Source organism: Aulonocara stuartgranti, assembly GCF_965226115.1.
Source record: "Aulonocara stuartgranti genome assembly, chromosome: 7".
Lineage (NCBI taxonomy): Eukaryota > Metazoa > Chordata > Actinopteri > Cichliformes > Cichlidae > Aulonocara > Aulonocara stuartgranti.
The window spans coordinates 55785469-55805854 of record NC_138945.1 but is presented as its reverse complement, the minus strand read 5'-3'; the positions used below and the strand labels follow the sequence as shown (position 1 = coordinate 55805854).

The 20386-nt window shown below is 41.2% G+C and overlaps 1 protein-coding gene across 3 annotated transcripts; it reads right to left on the bottom strand.

Moving 5' to 3' along the window:
* Positions 1-10484: 10484 nt before the first annotated feature.
* LOC309710948 (kinesin-like protein KIF23) lies at positions 10485-18970 on the bottom strand. 3 transcript variants are annotated; one of them, XM_082540840.1, is made up of 13 exons: positions 18517-18537; positions 18202-18268; positions 17349-17536; positions 15467-15628; positions 15195-15361; positions 14943-15116; positions 14467-14706; positions 13554-13901; positions 13104-13337; positions 11641-11729; positions 10960-11029; positions 10787-10857; positions 10485-10690 (listed from the first exon to the last, which is right to left on the bottom strand). In XM_082540840.1, exons 3-13 carry the CDS (start codon positions 17485-17487, stop codon positions 10675-10677), a joined length of 1710 nt encoding a protein of 569 aa, XP_082396966.1. In that variant the 5' UTR covers positions 17488-17536; positions 18202-18268; positions 18517-18537; the 3' UTR covers positions 10485-10674. The 3 variants fall into 3 exon arrangements, with proteins under 3 accessions (XP_082396966.1, XP_082396965.1, XP_082396967.1); XM_082540839.1 differs by having other exon boundaries at positions 10510-10690; positions 17349-17508; positions 18517-18970; XM_082540841.1 differs by lacking the exon at positions 13554-13901 and having other exon boundaries at positions 10523-10690; positions 17349-17508; positions 18517-18967.
* Positions 18971-20386: the final 1416 nt, after the last annotated feature.

The window sequence follows — 20386 nt, the reverse complement described above, 5'->3', positions numbered from 1 at the left end:
ATGAAGAATCATGAAAGGCCAGGTACTAACTTTAACTGGGCAGTTCCTGCAGGGGGATATTTAGGGAATGGTCAATTCAACAATAATTCACTGTTCTATAAATCATCACTCGCTGTATTTAACTGATACACATTATTAGCCCAGCCATCTGGGCGAGGGAGCAGGCCGCGTTCGTCAACCACATGAAAGGGGAAATGCTGAATAGCAAGTTGCTGCAGATGGCAGTGCGGCAGTGTGTTTTTTTTTCTTTCTTTTTCTTTTTTGCTTATGTGGTTTCATTTTATCCCTACAGGCCCTCATGGTATTTTGAATTGCCCTGGGTTATGTATTCACTCGGTCATGTAAGCTAAATGAACCATCCATAATGTAAATGAGAAAGAAAGTGCAGACTGAGAAAGGGAGACAGGGATGTAAATGCAGTGGTGCCCCTGGTGTTAGCCAGGAAGAGAAAGAGATGTCAGCATTTTCCCACATTTCACTTTCAAATGAGCCTCAGCTGACTGGAGAGTCAAACCTTCCTTCTGCATATAGCAAATAGCACAATTACTTAGCAAAAGATGCAACAATTTGGAAGATGCAAACGGCTTATTGTGCAATTCGTAGCAAAGAGCTTCTCATCCTTGTCTTGCAGTGGAACGAAGAGAGAGGGAGATGATTCATCACTCTCTGGTCCATCATTTAAAGAGCTGCTGACTCCCTGAATAGCTGGCACGAGCTCTGTGCTTGTGTTTATTGTGGTTGAACATCCACCCTCCCCTCTCCCCCACTCCCTTGCTTCTTTTATACCCACAACCTCCCAAATGCACTGTTTTCCCATTTAAGAGAGGCACTTTGTAAATAGTTAATAGCTTCCTGGGGACACGGGTCATATTTGGAGTGCAGAATAATCACTGTTGGAAATTCTTGTCTGGTGGTTCAAGGCGCAACACAAGGTATGCATATTACAACACTGCTGTTGTCTGCACTCCATTTCAATCAGCCATAATTACCCGACATATTTGCACTTGGCACTGCAAAAACATGATGCAAGTTATTTTGTGTCCTCGATGAGAAATATTTCCTGGCATTTCACTGCTTCCAAAATGTTACAGCCAATTTGATATTAGATAAATATTTGAGCTGGCATGCAATGAAGCGTATGTCAGATGAGCAAAAAGCACTGGCACTACGGATGCATTTAGCTGCTCAAAGGGAGGGAAAAAGACAAGGGAGAGGCCTTGTCTGTTCTCCATTAGAATCCACTCAGTTCTTCTCCAAACAGAGAGGATGCTAGCCAAACAAGCTTATTCAAGGGGGGTTCTGTGTGGACCGTGTTAGCTCAGCAAATCCAGCTCCACAAACATGCTTCAAAGAATCCTGCTATCTCCGCAGAGCCTTTGATGCGGGTATTGATCGTGCAGCGGTCTGTGAGAAAGAGAGGGATGCAGTACAGGTTTAGTATTCTGTCCTGGCTCAGATTGAATAGATAATAGCAAAAACATGCACTCCCATCACGCCGCGCTGTGCTTCAGTTATGACAGCTGCACAACCATTTTCGAGCTCTGAGATGGATGTGATTAAGGGTAAAAAACAAGGGGAGAGCAAATCAGATCATCTGCCCAGAGGACAGGTCACGGCGTATTATGTTTACCACAGTAGAAGAGGCCCAGCAGAAGCAGGGGGGGGGGGGAAAAACCCAATCACTTGACAGAGAGGAGCGCCTCACCTCCAGGTGACAGTGGAAACAGTTGGGGATTTGTCTGTGCACTTCTAAAAGCGTGAACACGTTCCCATATTGTGAGGTCACCTTATTGTCTGGAGATAAACAAGTACAACAACAACATTTTTCTGCTAGGTTTGGGTGTTGCACCAGAGCGGCAAGGAAAGCAGAGCAAACACAAACAAAGCTAACATTTCCAGAATCACACAGTCACGCTGTATGCTATAGAAAGACAAACAAAGTCTGTTCTTCTTAGCATGGTAAAACAACCACCCACAGCCCTGCTCCTGTCTCACACTGAGACCATTAGTCACAATGATTTCTCTGCCAGCTGTCCTGGTGTTTGCTTAAGCTAGCCTCACAGGCAGTTTGGGCCTCATTTGAATTCTCACTTCACTTTATTAGGCGTGCACCGACTCATTAGCACCCAGCGATTCTGATGCAGATGTGTAAGGTCCAAATGCAAAGCCGAGCAGCCATTAATCGTGTGGTTAAGCATACCATGAAAACATCATGCTTTGTGCAAACCCAGTCATCTAATGGTTTTTTTGTTTGTTAGCTTTTTGCCTTTTACAACAACTCTCCCAATCACCTTGTCAACAGCAATCACTTCCTACACTCTAATCTTATATGTGGGCCAGGATGCTGTAATCTCAGCCTTTATACTCCTACCTGTCCTTATGTGATAAAAGTTGGCGCGCCATTAGAATGAATGAACTTTGCAACTTAGCCGGATCCAATGAATTAAATAATAGCTCCTTAATGTCTATGTGTAATTGCCTAGCATTTACAAAGTGCAATGTGCAAGGTACTGGATAAGAGCAGCAGTGCTGCAGACTATTTTAAGATAAACAGCTGATGTGTGTGTTCAAAGAGGCTTTTGTGTTTGCTTTCCCGTAGGAGTTTGTGTGGAGGGACCTGACTGAGCTTTATGCAGATATGAAAATCATGTGGTGCCATTTCACCCTCCTCCAAATGCCACCTATGATTGTTCACAGATAAGCTAGCTCCAGTGTGAGTAATTTGCATGAAAGCACAACAAAGGTATGAAATGCCGTTCTCCTCTTTTCTGTAGCGAACAAGGACTATAGATATCAGTTAAGTGGGTTAATGCTCATTTATTCTTTGTCCTTGCAGCACAGAAGCTAGTTGAATCAGTCTCAAGCGCATCCAAATACCATTTAGTCATCATACATCATCCTGCATTGTACCATTGTCAGTAACAACCATTTCTGGCATCTCCTCTCATTTCATCAGCAAACTGCTTGGAGCGCTGCTTAAATAATCAGCCAACTGCACGCAAAGCCCGGTTACACCGCGGCGTTAACTAGATGAGATCAACCACTTGTAAAAAAGCTCCCCGACTTTTCTGTGAAGGACACGTTGTGGTCGCGTTGAAAGTGAGTCAACGGAAATCAGTCATGGCGTACTGTCACCACAGTAAGGACGCAGCCAGCTAAAAGTGCAGCCAAGCCACATATACTGGGCAAAGAGAGTACACTCAACTGACAGCTGCAAGCACTTAGTCGGCCGCCAAGAACAAAGACAGAGAGGAGAGGGGGGGGAAAGCCTCTATTCAGTCCAATTTCCTACAATGAGCCAACACAACAATAGCTTCCAATATTTTCAGTAAGAATTCAGTCATGTCTTGAATTGTGTTTGTCAGAGGTCAGCTCTCGCTGCGCTCATGTGTAACCACAACAACAAGCACGGCAACAAATAGATTCCTCATAACAACTTGAGCTCTTAATGATAACTTGGACAGGAGGAAATATAATAGGCAGTGGCAGGCATCTGTTCTAGTCATCTTTGGAAAACTCGTCAACTGCTTAAACTAAGGAATAGGATCAGGGAGGTGGCTCACAGTCTGAATGAAGCAGCTAGAAGGGCTATAAAGCAGAGCTGGGAGAGGAGGCAGCAGATGGGATGAGGGGTTCTGAACCACTAACCACATGCACTTAAGGGTCAGAGCAATTCTCAGCCGGCGCGCCTCTAAACAGCTGAAAAACCAAACTTTACCTCCGGGAGTCTCTGTGAGCTTGTGACTCGTAAACCCATCTGTTTGTCACAGCCGCACCAGCAGAAAAGAGAGCGTGGGAGCTTTTACCTCTTATTAACACTGAACACGGTGCCTCGTGCCTCCACGGTGCATGTTAGTATGCATTAAGGCAGATGAGTGTGAGGCGAGAAAGCAGTGAAGAGGAGCGCCGTTAAAAAAGCCAGATGAGTCCCGAGTGCCGGGGCGATGGGCTGAATGACAATTGACTGGCTGTCAGCACTCATCTGCATTCGCGTATCTTTCTGGCCCGACTCATTTAGCTGGCAGACAGCCACGGCCTCGACATATGAAGATGTAGTGTGCAGACCCCGCTCGGAGCTTTGGTTTGCAAACTCTGCTCTCGTGCAGTATTTACGTGTGTTTCCCACTAATTGACTTTAATTGTCAGGGATTGTTATCCTTGCCACTAAGAGAAAGCAGAAAGCCGTGTAATGGGTTTTGGTTTAAAGGACAGCTGTGGCTCTGATTGAGTCACTTGCTCCGACATGCCCTTGAAATTAGTAACCGTTGGCACATCCAGCTTTGGAGGTAATGCAAACAGCCTACTTCAGGTGCCCCGCACAGCAGGTTACGCTTTCATCACACCTATTTAAACTCATGCTCACTTTTCAGTGCCTGATTCAGCACAGCATGTTAACCACGTAAGCAGGTAGAGGTCATAGAAAGTACCTGCTACTCGAGTCAGATTGCACAAAATAAACTTGAAGGCACTGTAAGTGATATTTTTATATGAAAAGTTGGATAAAATAGCAGCCTGAGAAGTCATTCTCATAGTTTTGAACCACAAATAATAATACGTGATTTTGCGGTACCCCTTAGCGCTGTGCAGCTCTTTTGGTTTTCAGGGCAGTTGTGTCGTTTTGCTCTGTAACAGACGCTTTGTTGTTTACTGATTCCTGATCAGGTTTCCATGAAAAAGAAGAGGAAGACAGTACATACTTAATAAACACAACTAAAATATAAAAAATTTGGTTTATTTATTTAAAAAATGAATCATTAAGCAAAATTTGCCTGGTGCAATCTGAATGTATACCATTCAAATGAATTTAATTTCCATTAATTAATGTATCCATAATGTAACATTTTCCATTGTATTTATTTAAAAATGAATGTGGAAAATTGACATAGTCAAATGAGTTAAAGTCAGCATTTTAGGTAGATTATTTTTTTAAGTGCAGGTTTTCATCAACAACACAGCTGTTTTATTTCTGAATAGGCTTTCACATGACCCAGGTACACTGTATTATGAGTATTATGTTGTTTTGCAGAGCTTGGCTATCAAAAAATTATAGGCTGGTATTGAAAAGCAGTGAAAATCTGGTTGGATTGAAAAATTTGTTACTGCTTCGCGATTTCCATCCCTTACTTTACGCAACCTGTTCTGTGTCAAACACCAACCCAACGCAGCTACGAGCCTGTGAATGTTGTCCGGCGTTCTAGCTGCTAAAGAGCCAAGACCAAAAACAGACCAGGAGGAGTGGATTTTTGAGCTAATGTGCCAGATGGATGCAAACATGATCGCTCGCGTGTAGTGAACACATTAGCATTGTGCTGAATGTGTAAACAGGCAACTGTTTGCCAACAAGTTCATCATACAAATGTAATAGCTGAAGCTATGTCACTGTTGGGTTGGCAGCTTGTTTTCTAGGTGCTGGTGACCAAAGGCAGGCTCCTAATCTATCAGTCAGTACAACAACATATAATAAAAGCAGAAATTATACACTGATGAGCCACAACATTATGACCAGTCTGTCTAACATGCTGTCGCTCACCAAAACAGCTCAGTGAGGCATCAATTCTAAGAAATCCTTTTGGAAACGTCACAGTAAGCCAGAACTTAATATCCAACAAATATCATATGCTGTTAGAGCCTAATTAACACCATTTTCTTCCTCTGCTATCAGTCATAATGTTTTGGCTCAGTGATGCTCTTTCAATCATAAAGGACTTGAGAGGAAATTATTGCATGACAGGTAATATAGTGGGCGATGCTATTTTGAATAACTGAAATATGAATGGCCCTCATCAGCATCCTAGATGGCTGTGAAAATTACTTCATCCTCCCTGTGCCAAAAGGCAGCTTAAGACCTCTTTATCAGAGTCATTCAAGCAAAGAGTCAATAAAACACTGCAATTAGGGCTGCTCTTTTAAAATCTGAGACAGTCTAATTGACTGTGTATTCAAGTAGAACCCCAGAATTCCCTTCAGCAAGTTTAATAACATTGATAAGCAGCATAATGCATAATCATAAGCTCAAAGCTGTGGAATACAGAAAGATGTAGTCTCACAGTACAGCTGGATGAGGAGCTTTGTCTTTGACAGTCGGCCTGTGTTTATGGCAGGTCTCTATGTGCAGTTTCATTTATTTCCCTCAAGTGTCTCTTTGAAAACTGGCAATGTTGATCAGGGGCTCAACAGGAGCTTCATAATAACATCTTTATAATGCTCACACCACTTGGTGGTGGAGGGCATGCGGTGAGGAGCCGGGGATAATAATGCAGTACAGCACATCAAACAGAGCCTGGTCAAAAAGCAAAGCACTCAGTATCTCATAGGAGTGAATTTAATGGCCACTGGTTGCTCTGGGCTCTTGACCCTCTCCAAGAGGCTCCATGTTAGTCACTCTCCAGCGCTTTCCAATTGAAACTCAGCCAGACTGGTAGTAGATGAGATTTCAACTGTCTACTCAAAGCCTGGATGACTATACCACTAGCTTCAGCTGGTCATCACACCGGCGGTGCTTGGCTCATAAGACAGTTACTCGTATTTTCAAACTCCTGTCTGCTTATAATTTACATCATATGTTGTCCTCAAATAGTGGTATTGAGAAAAGCTTTGAGGTACGTGTACTTCACTTGAGTACTGAGGTATGTTTCTCAAAGTTCTACTCTACCAGATTTACAGGTGTATTGTCCTGGACAGATATTTTTCTGTTTCCCTTCAAGCTGTTTTCTCACATTAACCTTAGACAATCTTGGGAGCATCACATAGGATACAGTTGCTGTTAGTCGCATGTGGCACAAAGCAGGAAATAGTCTGCTTCCAAAGCAATCACACTGCCTGGAATACTGATTTTGGGGAGGAGGCTGCCAAATGTACAACCGTACAGATGTTGAAGTGGAAATTTGACTTCTATGGCCGTATTGTAAGAAGTTATTTCTTTGTGTGAAAAGAGTGTGAAGATGATAAACCTTATGATGAACAGTGTTTAAGGTCATGAGGCACTTTGTGTGTCTTGAAATAATTCTCAGAAAATCAGCTTGTTTTCGATGCTCAATTAATTTTTCCACAATGGAAGCACATGATGTCGGTGCCCTATTTAATATAATGAGCATCTTATTAAGCACAGAAAAGCAGTCTCAGCAAACTAAAATCTAAGTGTATTTGTATGATAGAATGTTGCACTACTCCGGCCACCCAGTGCACTCGCTTAACATTAAATCTCATTTTATAATTGTGAGATATACATTTGTTTCAACATACCTGCCTGTCAGTGATTCTTTAATACAAACAAACAAAAACAAGGTCTAAAATTTGTTTACATAAAAAAAAAAAAATGATCCTCTTTGCGTGGTGTATTGTTCTCATGCCTACAGAATAGTGCAGTACTAGAGGCCTGCTTGCAGTCATCCACCCAGTGACTGAGGATTTATAATTGTCTTGCGTTCCTGTGCTGCCATCTAGTGAAGAAAAGTGAGAAAGGAGTAAAATGAAGACAGAAACTCACTTTTTCCAAACTTGAAGCTCAGTTAATTTCACCAAATCAGACAAATTGTATACAGGAGACAAAAATCATTACAGGGCAGGTTTACAATAACTTGTGTGCAGATTAACATATGTGCAAACAGATTTTTTTTTTTAGCTGTAGAGCCACAGTAACTAAAGATGCATATATCTGAGTGAACAGATAAAGTTATATGCCAAAACAAGCTTTGGTGACTTAGGTATATTCTCTTCTGCATATTTATATAAAAACATGAAAAGCATTTAGCCTGAAGCCTTCACTTCACTCAAGCAGGAACGCTGGTGCTACTGTAGTGATGGCCAAATGAAGCTTTCTGAAGCATTGAAACGCTTCATTACTCGAAGCCTTTCAACAGTCCTCTCTGGTGACATCTGGTGGCCAAAAATATGAAGAGCAGCTTGAATCAACCAAATAAAATGAACTGCTTCATTATGACCTCTATTATGACCGTGTGAAAAAATTGTTATGTTTATTTGTTTAATAAATAATTTTCATCAATAAACTTTCCTTATTTAAACTGTGGTGTGGTCTATCTTTGCTTGTGACTTCTTGATGTTGGTAAATACAATGGATGAAATGGACATGAAAAAAGCATTTAAACTGCATTTCAATGCAAAACAGAGAAAAAAAATATCCCTGGCCAAAATTGGGCAAAGTGCCATTTTAAGTACTTTAAGTACATTTTCAAAATGGTATTGTCTTTAAAAAAGAATAATAATAATAATAATAACAATTTCAACATAAAGTGCAGCTTTTCTTCTTAAAAAATAAGGCAGAAACATAAAAGTTTATTTGACCAGCTTCACCTTTAAACTCTGAGTAACCTTAGCCAACATTATTTTGTATATTAGGCTAAAACACGGTGATCATCAAACATTTTATTGCAAAAAATAACAAACCCATTGGACTCACAATACCTCCATGCTTATTTACTGTCCGTCTCTTTCAGCCAGTTACTTAGACAAACTAGCCTGTTCACATTTTTAGAGCTCAAGGCAGCTCTATTTTTGTTACTATGTGATCTGCAGGTGAGAACAGTCTCTCACGTGGGACAGAAATGGCAGGACTAATGAAATACTTCCGGGCCAGGACATACAGCTTTGGGTGGGTTGCTGCTTGACTGGAACACCACTGCAGCGTGGAAAGTCTGTCTCACTGATGGATGATTCTGCTCTGTAGAAACTCAGGGCCCTGTTACGCAGGGCTTCCTCATCTGAATCACAGTCTGAAGACAATGAAGAGAGGAGGCGGCTCTTTGTGCTGGCATCGTCACACTGTTCCTGCAACAGGGTCTCAAGGCTGGTCCATGGTGTGATGCAGGTGGCAGAAAGCAGGCAGAAAGCTAGCGCTAACAGCTCCCACAGTTTCTGTGCTTGTTGCAACATGTTACGCATTTAGATGATACCGTAAGGTTGAAGTGCTTTGGTGGTATGCAAACTCTTTTTTGCATTTTGCACAAAACCACGCTTTTATCAAAGCTTCCGTCGGGTAGTCTTTTTAAATGACATTTGCCTCCGATCAGTCGTAGTAACGTGCTATCTTCTGATTCTTCATTTTTGTAGCTGTAAAATCGTGCATTGACAAAAGTTCCCCTTTGCTTGGAATGCAAAGTACGATTAAATGCGTAAATTTTTTAACACGTTATTTTTCGAATTAATTGATCGCTATTAACGCGTTAAATTCCCATCCATAATTATAATAATTGTTTACTCAATGTCCTTGATTCTCTAGTTGCTGTAAAAACCCAGTTTCCTTCGCGTGTTCTGCTCCATGGTTTACCATTGACCTCTAAGCATTGAAGGTCAGTCTAGGCCATCTTCTCTTCATAATATACATCCTCCCTCTAGGGAATCAAATTTGATCTTCAGTTTACCTGTTTTGCTAATGACATCTAGTTCTATCTCTCCTGCAGGCCTGATTCCTCCTCCCTCCCACCTTCTTCCCTTGGAGAATGCCTATCCGAATTAAAATCCTGGTTCAGTTCTAATTTTCTTAAACTCAATGAGGATAAAACTGAAATCCTCCTTATTGGCACTAAATCTAACCTATAGCGGCAACCTTCGGTCCTTCTTTGCCGCTTCTGCAGAACGTAAAGTTTCTGACTCGTTAAGTCTCTTGGATGCCTTCCGGTAGCAAAAAACGAGGCGAAGGAAAAAAGGGGCAAAACATTTATTTTCCTTACAAATCGAAAGGTACAAAACAAATGCCTCTGGTGGGAGCTCCGTTTATATTCCCTTTGTGTTACAACAAAAAATGACATTAAAACGGCGACGGTCAGAAAACTGTTGCTCCACGTCCTGCTTGCTTACCTAACCTTTTACCCACACCCCTCCGCATGCGGGTCAAATACACACCCCCTTTACGACATCCACCAACACTTTACAACAACAACAGACTAACAAAGCAGGATTAATTTATGGAGCACAGCATATTACATTATAACCTAAAATGATCAAGATTATAATAAAAACTTAAAGATCATGACAAATACTTAAATATGGCATGATGTAACTGAGTAAAATATTGGCCTGGACTTGGCTCCAACATAACCTTTTGAAGCCAAATCATTTCTCACTCACTATTGATGACTCCACAGTTTTCCCTTCAACTCAGGTTAAGAGCATTGGTGTCATCCTAGACAGTTCACTATCCTAGAAATCTCACATCAGTAATCTCACTTGTTCTGCCTATTTCCATCCACATTAACCGATTACGTCCTTCTTTCCACCCAGTCTACGCCCATTCTCATTACTTCCCGCATTGACTATTGCAATTCTCTCTTGCATGGTCTCCCCCAAAAATTCCTCCATAAGCTTCAACTGGTTCAAAACTCCGGATTATTACAAGAACCCCCTCCTACCAGCTTACCTTTCTGACCTGTTAAGCACTACCTCTTCTATCCAGCTTGCTGTGCCTTCTTTCAATCTCAGCACTATGGGGAAAAGAGCTTTCAGTTGCTCTGCACCCAGGCTGTGGAACTCTCTAGCCCCAGATGTAAGAAACACTTGTTCTCTCCCTCAGTTTATGTGTTTTATTCTATTGTTAAGTGTGCTTGGGTGTCTTGAAAGGCTCTTTTAAATACATTTTTTTTTATTAATATTATTTTTATTATTGCACAACAGCCAGGTGAGGATAAAGGGGAGTGGTCACTGTTGATCTGTTAGCAGCTTTTAGGGTTTTCTGCGCCTGTAACAGAAAACCGAGTGAATCACAATCTGTAGTTATGTATTCTGCTGAAAACAACACTTTACTCAGAGGCGATGCAGAAAGTTGACAGCTTACTTGGTGACTGCATGATGCTCCAACCCAGGTCCCAAGTTTGATCCAGCCCTCATCGCCACAGCCACAGAGCACTGCGAAGAGGGAAAAGATTAGGACCTAAATCTATTTGCAAGTGTTCTGAATAGCTCAGCCTGATTCTGATACTAGAAGGAGAATTTTTTAAATCAGCTTACCCTCGTCTCCACATCAGTCAAAGCTCTATCTCCACTGGCTGACACGCCTTCTGAAGACTTCCTCTTCCGCCTTCAGAGATTGATACGTAAAAACATTAGCACACCTTCAGCAGCTTGGAATCATATTTAACAACTTAAGAAAATGTAAGACTCAGGAGGCACGTTAGGTAATGCATGTACAATTATTAACAATATTAGCAACAATAACAATATTAACAATACTAGTTTGTTTGTTTTTTTACAAAATTCACAGCAGTAGTGAAATAAGATAATCAAAATGTCCGATGCTGTGTCCTGCTGTTATGAATTAAATAGAATAAGAGATGAGTTTTTGCTCAACTGAGCTATCAAGTTGATCTCAGTCAAAGACGTACTCTAGAACAATCCCAGCACAGAAAGCAAACCCTAGTTTTTTTTGTTATCCTGTTATTACAGAGTGAAATATATTTAAACCTCAGCAACACAACGATTATAACATTCCAGAATGGAAATAAACTTGGTGGTTAAGTCTTATTTTCTATTAAGAAGAAGAAAAGTATTATCTGTTTTTTGATAATGTGGCAGTATCCAGAAATCCAGTTCACCATATGGAACATTATATGGTCAGGTAACACATCTAAAAATGTTAAACATTTTTTTAGGGTGCAAATTCAAGACATTTTTATAATTATAAATTATTACCTTGGGACTGTAGTGAGCTCCTGTTTCAGTGTCTCAATGTCAGTGAACTGGACAGCTTGCCCCCCTCCTCTCGTTTTGATGACATCGCCCTAAAGAAAAAAAACAAAAAGAACCACCATTAGATATCTTTGTTATTTAATATTTAATACAGTGCGAAGCCCTTCTTGTGATCAGTAATTCAACCATCACAAGAGTTTCCTTTCTAAGGATAAGCATGCACGCTACTACAATCATGCAACAGAACATTGAGAACCACTTTATAGAAATTATTTAAATTCACTTCTTAAAACTGACAAACTTATTCGAGCAAAGTGTAAAACAAACAGTTACAAAACCACACTGACTCAAACTCAAGTTGGCAAATATGCTGCTGGTTTGCTGAAAACTTGCCAGTGTTGGGGAGTAACGGAATACATGTACCGCCGTTACGTATTTAAAATACAAAATACGAGTAACTGTATTCCGTTACAGTTACCGTTTAAAAAGGTGGTATTTAGAATACAGTTACTTTGTTGAAATAAATGGATTACACTGCAGTACTTTCCTGTTTCATTTTGTCGCGGGTCAGGACTGTTTGGGTTTTGTTTGACAGCTACGTTCTGTTGTCCCAGGCGGCAGCGTTACGGTTGCCATGGTTACAGGGCGATGCTCTCTCTCTCTCTGCGACTGTGTGTTTCCTGGGTGAGAGAGGCCTTTTCGTTGTTGTTGTTGTTGTTGTGCTAAGCTAACAGGCAGAATGCTACAAGCATAGCTCTAAAGAATGTAGGATCATGGGCAGTGTAGTCCGTGTTGCAGGGAGAATGGACTGCCACACACGTTATGGGTCTGTGAGCGCGAGGAGGGAGAAAAAGGCGAGTGGAAAGGTACGAGTTGTCATCGAGGAAAAACAGGAGCTGGAAGCATGTAAATATAATAATAACCACTGCAGCCAAGAAGAGTGCCTGACGAGCCCAGTTTTAAGTAAGCTATTAAGACTCGACTGTACACCGTGTTCGTGTTTTCCTCCGAAACAATAAGTTCCGTTGGAGCAGCCTTTCAACGCCTCTCTCTGTCTCTCGCAAGAAAAGTTGACCCACACAACAAAGTAAAGCTATTTTTCGGCTACGAGCCGACAGGGACCCCGCCGTATTAGTCAGAGGTCCCTTTACTACAGTTCGGAGACGCGGACCTTCAGTAACAGTAATAAATCACACAGCAATAGTACATTCACGTTGTTGTAAAAAGCATGATAATATATTAAGTAATCCAAAGTATTCAGAATACGTTACTGCCATTGAGTAACGTAACGGAATACGTTACAGAATACATTTTGGGGCATGTAATCTGTATTCTGTAATGGAATACATTTTAAAAGTAACCTTCCCAACACTGAAACTTGCTAATATAAATGTCTGCATGAGTAAGGAAGTGTAACCAAATATATCATTCTGAATATCAGTAATATGCTGTGCTGCATACTTGACCTTTATAAGTTTGGTCTGCATCTCGCCGTCGGAGGCAACTTCTTGGTGCGTTAGCACGTATCTGTCACACTTGGACAGAGCCTTCTCGCTGGGTGCAGACACCTGGATGGCGTTGGGGATGACCGGCTGCAAAACTGTGCCCAAGTCCATGCTAGACGATGGCTTATGGTCCACCCACTTCTCCCCACCAGCAGAGCGGGAACAACGGTGCAGCAGGCATACTGGTGTTGTCGTCTGAACAGATCAATGGGAAATGATTTAAAAAGGGAAAAATCCCACAAACAGAGTGAACAAAAACACAGAACTTGACAAAGCATTACAAAGCTTGACAAAACAAATCATAAAACTTATACATTTTGGGGGGCAGGGTACCCCACACCCTAAACTTGTAGGAGCCAAAATCCTGACACATTACAACCTCATGCTGCTGCCTTTAGCTAACTCACTGACCCTGTATCTTCTTTCAATTAGGTCTACATGAAATGAAGGGGAAGGGAAGCAGTCTCTCTCATCCACTCTGCTCAAGCACACAGCTCTCCTCCTGGCCCGGCTGACTGAAGTGCCCGTTGAGGCCTGGGGTCTTGTGGGTGTTCTTGTGGGTGTACTAGGGGAACTGTAACCCTGCATGCTGTCCTGAGCTGCCTGCTCCTCACATGCAGATCTAGCCACAGACAAAAAGGTACTTCTGCTGGGGACGGGGCAGGTGAGCCTTGGGTTCGTCTCATCCTCCTCATCACTAGCAGCACTGCCTGACTGTGACTCTGGCTTTGGACTGACATGAGGGGAATCGACTGGGCACTGGAGAGTGAAATGGAAAGACTAAATGGTCACAGTTAGACATGCAAAAATTAGACGTTATAGGAACGGGATACATTCACAGTCTAATGTAATCAAATGCAGCAACCACTTTATGTAAAGTACAAAGTTCATGTTTTTCCCCATACCTGGTGAAAAACATGAACACTGAAATGTATATTTACTTAAGCTGAGCTAAAATGTTCTGTGAGTTGATGCAAATTTATCTGCAACATAATTCATTTTACAGTTTGTCTTATTTGTTGTAAATTCAGTATCTTTGATTTTTAAAACTATAGATTCAGACCAATAAATTTAGAACAACCTACTGAGAAATCTACAGCATCAAAATAATTTCCTCAGTTTCACAGTGGTACTTAATTGCTGAAGGACTACATGATCATATGCGTGAGGCGTTTATTATAACCTGCCTGCTGCTGTGGCACTGGGATTAGTGATGTTAGTAGATTAAGAGAGACGAGTGCAGTAGAATTTAACTTTGAATGGGCAGAATACCATTCAACACCCTTAAAAACATTCATCATTATGGTTTTTAAACACAACATACAGGGACAGGTGAGGGTGATGCTGATCTCTTTGGCGGTAGGCGGTCCTCTTTGGAGGGTCGCTGAGAACGGGGCTGATGCTGTGGTTGTGGTAGAGGCTGTGGCTGCGTCTGACGGGGTGGAGGTTCAGGGCGACCTGGAGTCTTGCTCTCTGTCACGATGGCCTTGAGCTGCTTCAGCTTTTCGTCTTTCACCCACAGCTTATTTTGCATCTCAAGCTGCAGTGCATTAACACGTCTCTCCTGCACAGTGAGGATATTGCAAAATGTTCAAATGCAATATTATCCAAGTTGCTTAAATAAGACAAATTAGCTTCCACTATAAAGACTAAAACAATGACCAACAAGGGCTGTTTGCAAAACTGATAGTAAGATCTAAATTTTACACACATTTCAAAGTAGGTCTTTTTTTGTTTGTGGTCTTTATTGGAAATCTATACATTGTTGAATAAAAGGAAAAAAAGATATTTGAAACTCACACATTCTTTCTCCCACTTGAACTGGGTGTCCGAGATCACGCCATGCATGCGCTGCTCCATGCGTCTCTTCTCTGACAGCTCTCTCTGAAGCCTCTGCTCTCTGGTTTCCAGCTCATGCTGCAGCGAGCGCTTGTCATCTTCAAAGATTTTAGTTGTTTTCTGCAGGATGTCAATCTGAAACAGAGACATTAATATTAAAGAAAAAAAAGTGACAACCTTTAAATCTGCAGCGTGAATGGATTAGTCTCCCACCTTGTGTTCTTGCATCTTTGTTTTCTTCTCTAAACGTTCAATCTCTGCCTTGTTGCCTTGGATGATTTTGTCTTTCTCTATCAGTTTGCCGTTTTGTTCCTGAATAAAGTTGTCTTTGGAAATTAGGCTGGTATCCAGTTCTTGGAGCACAGGCTTCATCATGTTGGCTGAAATAACATCAAGAGAAATGTGAGCCAAGAGAAAGACAACTATTCAAAAACTGATCTTTCAAAGCCAAAAAGTATCAGGTGAGCTAAAATGAGAACAGACACCTGTTTTACTGTAGTCCTCAATCAGCATCTGCTTGATCCTCTGCCTGTTCTCCAGGGCTTCAATCAGCCTGGGCAGCGTGATGTCATCATGTGGGTCAGTCAGCTCACAGGAGGGTAGAGATGGGAGACTGAGGATCAGAGTGTTTGCAGCAGGAGGCATGTCTACAGAAGACAAGGAATCACAAGTCCTTAAAGCAATTGTGTGGTTGTTAATAATCATCACACACAATACTGTTAAAACATTTACACAATAGTAGTTCAGATTAATTGTGTTTAATTTTAATGGAAATTACGTTTGCAAGAGTTTGGCTTGTCCGGTAATTTGCATGTTTTGTGTTTCCAAAGAACTTCTTGAAAAATAATGCATTCTCTCATTTTCAAATTAAACCTTTACACATAGTAAGTTGATGCCCGAGTTTTCTAAAATTGTGAATACAAGGCTGAATAATACTTTAAATGTTGCTACAGTTAACTATGGTAAATGGACTGTTTCTTATATCGCGCTTTTGTACACTGAGCGCTCAAAGTATCTTCCCCAAGGATATTTGGCATCCAGACTGAAGCAGCCAGGGTTCGAATCACCAGCTTTGCGATTAGCAGATGGCCTGCTCTTCCTCCTGAGCTACAGCCACCTCCAACTACAATTCTCCTTGAGATGATAAAATGAAAATGAAAAGTCCATGTAAAAGCTGCCACTGTGCAGCCATCTTATTTGGGCTGTTATTTTGAAGTATCATCTATATCATTGTTGTAATTTCAGAGAAATGATGCATTATCCTGACATTTCTGGCCATTTAATATACAATTCACAAGCAACCGATGACAGTGGGAAGAAAAACTTCCATTTAATAGGAATAGGAATGAGGGGATGAGGGGAGGAAGACAGCATAAAAGATGTGCTGTGGAAGAGAGTGAAAAGAGGTTAGTGAAGAAGCCCACAGCAGCCAAGACGTATTGCAGCATAAACAAGCCGCATAATTAATGGACAGTTTACAGTCATCTGATGAATACCACACTATAAGAAAGTTTTAAGCCTAATCCTAAAAGCAGAAAGAGGGTGTTTCAAATTCAAACTGGGAGCTGGTTCCACAAAAGCAAATATGCCCTCTTCTGAGATGCTGTTGGCACTCTCGCTGTTCTGGATCAACTGAAGGCTTTTCAGGGAGCTTTTGGGACAAGTTGATAATGAATTACAAGAGTCATAGTAATAAATGCATGAAGTAACTTTTCAGCATCACTCTGACAGAGGAGATTTCTAATTTTAGAGATACTGCACAAACGCAAGAAAGCAGTCCTACATTTCTGTGTGAAGCACTTTGTGATCTTTGTCTTGAAAGGTGCTATATAATCTGAATTTGGAAGCACACAAAAATGTGTCCAGTGGATTATTAAATATAACAACAATTACCAGAAGTGGAAAAACCCTCATTATACACTTGGTGTTTAAAAGGTTGAGTGTAAAACTTCAGTGCGCCTAAATTTAGGCTAATCACTTGATTAATAATAATAATAATAATAATAATGGATTGGATTTATATAGCGCTTTTCAAGGCACCCAAAGTGCTTTACAATGCCACTATTCATTCACTCTCGCATTCACACACTGGTGGAGGCAAGCTACAGTTGTAGCCACAGCTGCCCTGGGGCAGACTGACAGAAGCGAGGCTGCCATATCGCACCATCGGCCCCTCTGGCCAACACCAGTAGGCAGTAGGGTAAAGTGTCTTGCCCAAGGACACAACGACCACAACAGAGAGGCCGGGAATCGAACCGGCAACCTTCCGGTTACAGATATGCTTCCTAACCCCCTGAACCACGGTCGCCCCAGGGTGTTAAATAAATAAATAAATAAAAACTTAAGCACAGTATTAATTTTTTTTACCAGGAACTATTGGGCCACTGCGTTCTTCCAATCTGTGAGACAGCTCATCTTTGAATGCCTGGTTTCTATGATGACGGCCTGGAGTAACGCTACAGATTGGTCTGTCCGCTGGCCTGGCCACTTCCTCGACTTGCATCATCTCTGCAAACTGCACCAAAAGCTACACAAACAGAGCATTTCCTTTATGTCTGGAAAAAATAAATAAATAAATAGAATTTCGGGTTAATTAAAAAGACACAAAGTAAGAGGGCAGGGTCAAGTTACCAGGGTTTCCTCATAGTCATCAGTCTTGGGATCGACACAGACAACCATTCTAACTTTTCCCTCTCCATCGAAGTCGTTTTTAAACCGGTGGGTTATTTTGGAGCTTCCAAACAGCTCAAGCCGAGCTGTTTGTCTGATACTCATTTCTATTCTTGGCCATTCTGGTCAGTTTCAATGAAAATCTTAACATCTTTAACTCTGCCACCTCCAGCACTGCCTCCCATCTTTTTTGTCAGTGCCACTGTCTCCAAACCATACATCATAGCAGGTTTCACTGCTGTCTTAAAGTTTAAAACCTCAGTTAGATGGCAGTCAGGTGGCACTCCTCTCAATAAAACTCTTCCAGATGAAAAAGTCTAAATCTGTTGCCTTTGAGGAAGAAAACTGATGGCTGCAGAACGAAACTGTGGGCTCACATTCAGGTTGAAGAGAAACTGTCCAGAAGAATTTTCACTCTGTCAGTAAATTACTCCACTCTAGGTTTAAACATTCCCTTACTGGAATTTTTTTCCCACCCAGTGGAATGTATGAGATTCACATCTGTGCTGTCTGCCAAGTTGACCTTCTTTAAGAATTCAGGGACACTCACCCCAACTGGGTCCGTCTGGTTGCTGGAGGGTTTTTTTGGAGGAGGCCTGCTGGGGGTTTTAACCTTCCTGTAAAAGTAAATAAATACAAAGTCATTCACAATTCAAACAGAAGCGTAAGCGTTAACAATTAATTACTTTATAATGGCTTAACAAAGCCACTTGCTAGATGGCTAATTAGCCCCCTGCTAACAGTAAAGCAGAGCGTCAGCGTCCGTTGTTAACTCCTTAAACTTAAATTCACCATTTAGTGACAGGGTAATACACACAAACAATATAGCCTGCCTGCAACATATATAATATAAACCTATACTTACACTTCTCTCGTCATTGTTACGTGGTACCTATGCTGAATTCACCGTTTCTATTTGTCTAGTTTTAAATCGTCCCTCCACCTCGACGCCTCTTCTTCTTCTTTTAAATTTGATTGGCGGTTGGCAAACAACTGAAGGATGCATTACCGCCACCAAAAAAAACCTCAAATCCTCCCAAACAATTTACTTTCTTTTAAAAACTGAATTAAGGCCTGATAACTTTCACTTCTTGAGACCATTTGCAGTAAATCAATAAGATCTAGCTTCATTTTTATGTTTCTGAGGTTTCGGGTCAGTTGTCTTTTCTCCACCTGATACTTCTGACAATATAACATGTTCTCTAGTTTCCTCTTCTCCACAGTAGTCACATTTCCCTGTATTATGTTTCCCTATCATGAACAGTGTAGTGTTCAAACCAGTATGTCTTATTCTCGATATGACCACGATATGTACCACCTCCTTTCTCCTACTCCTTCCTGTGGTTCTCATTTCTCCTACTCTCCGCTAAATTTTATAGGAGAGTCCCCTCCTTTCCCCCTCCCACTGTTTTCCCACCTTTTCTTCATTTCTTGCCTTACAATACTCTTTATCTCTGTCTTACAGAAGTTAATAACCAGGTCGACTACCCCATGTTTTGTGGCTTCCTTCGCAGCTCTATTTGCCATTTCATTTGCTTTTACTCCACAGTGAGCCGTAATTCATAAAAAGACAGCTGTAAATCCCATCATTTGTATTATGTAAAGTGTTTCCTGAATTCCTGTTAGAACATCTGCTCTACTTTCCGAGTGGCTACACTGTAAACTGGCCAATGACGAGCTTGAGTCTGAACAAATGACTGATTGTAACAGCCTCGTGTCTTCTATCCACTGAACAGCTAACAGAATTGTGAGCATTTCTCCAGTCTCCTTCTCCGACAGTCCATCATTGATCCTTTTCCCTATTTTGACTTTAAACTCCAGAACAACACTGGTTTGACTGGCTGTATTCTTTGATGCATCTGTATATATTTGTACATAATTATAATACTGGTCAATGTAAACCTGTATGTGAGTTTAAACTAAATGCCCTTCCTCCCAGCAAGGTTTCAGTACCTCTTGTGTTGGGTGATCCTGTCCATGTCCCTGTAGATTTGCCCAGTAATTGAGTGTTAGCTGTTTTCTTCTGATTCCTAGTGGCATCTCACCCATCTCTACCTGTAAAGCTGCTGTTGAGGTTGTTTTAAATGCACCTGTGCAGAGTCTTAGTGCCTGATACTGACTGAAGTCTAACTTTAAAAGACTTGTGTCAGCCACGAAATTATATGCTACACATCCATAATCTAACACTGATCTAATCAACCCAGTGTGTATGGCCCTCAAAGACTTCCAATCCGCTCCCCAGTCCACCCCAACTAAACATCTCATTATATTTAATACCTTTCTGCATTTATCCACTATTTTCTGAATGTGTACAGCCCATGTTATATCCAGCCACAATCCCAGAAACTTAAATTTACTTGTTCTTTCTAACTCTTCACCATATTACTTTAGCTTGGCTTCCTCACCAACTCTTTTCCTTGTAGAAAAAAATATTGTCTTTGTCTTATACACTGCACATTTATTTTACAGACATTAAATATTAAAGCTGTAGGTCTGCAATTTCCTGGATTTTTACCATCGTTTCTTGGCTTACCTATGGGCACAACCACTGCCTCCTTCCGGCTTTGCGGCAGTTTTCCACCCTCCCAAACTCTGTTATAGAACTCTAACAAAAGATCTTTAGCTGACTCACTAAGATGGTTTATCATGATATAGCAAACCTGATCTTTTTTCGGTGCTTATAATTTGGATTTCCGAAGAACTCGATTCAATTCTGACTTTGTAAAAGTAATATT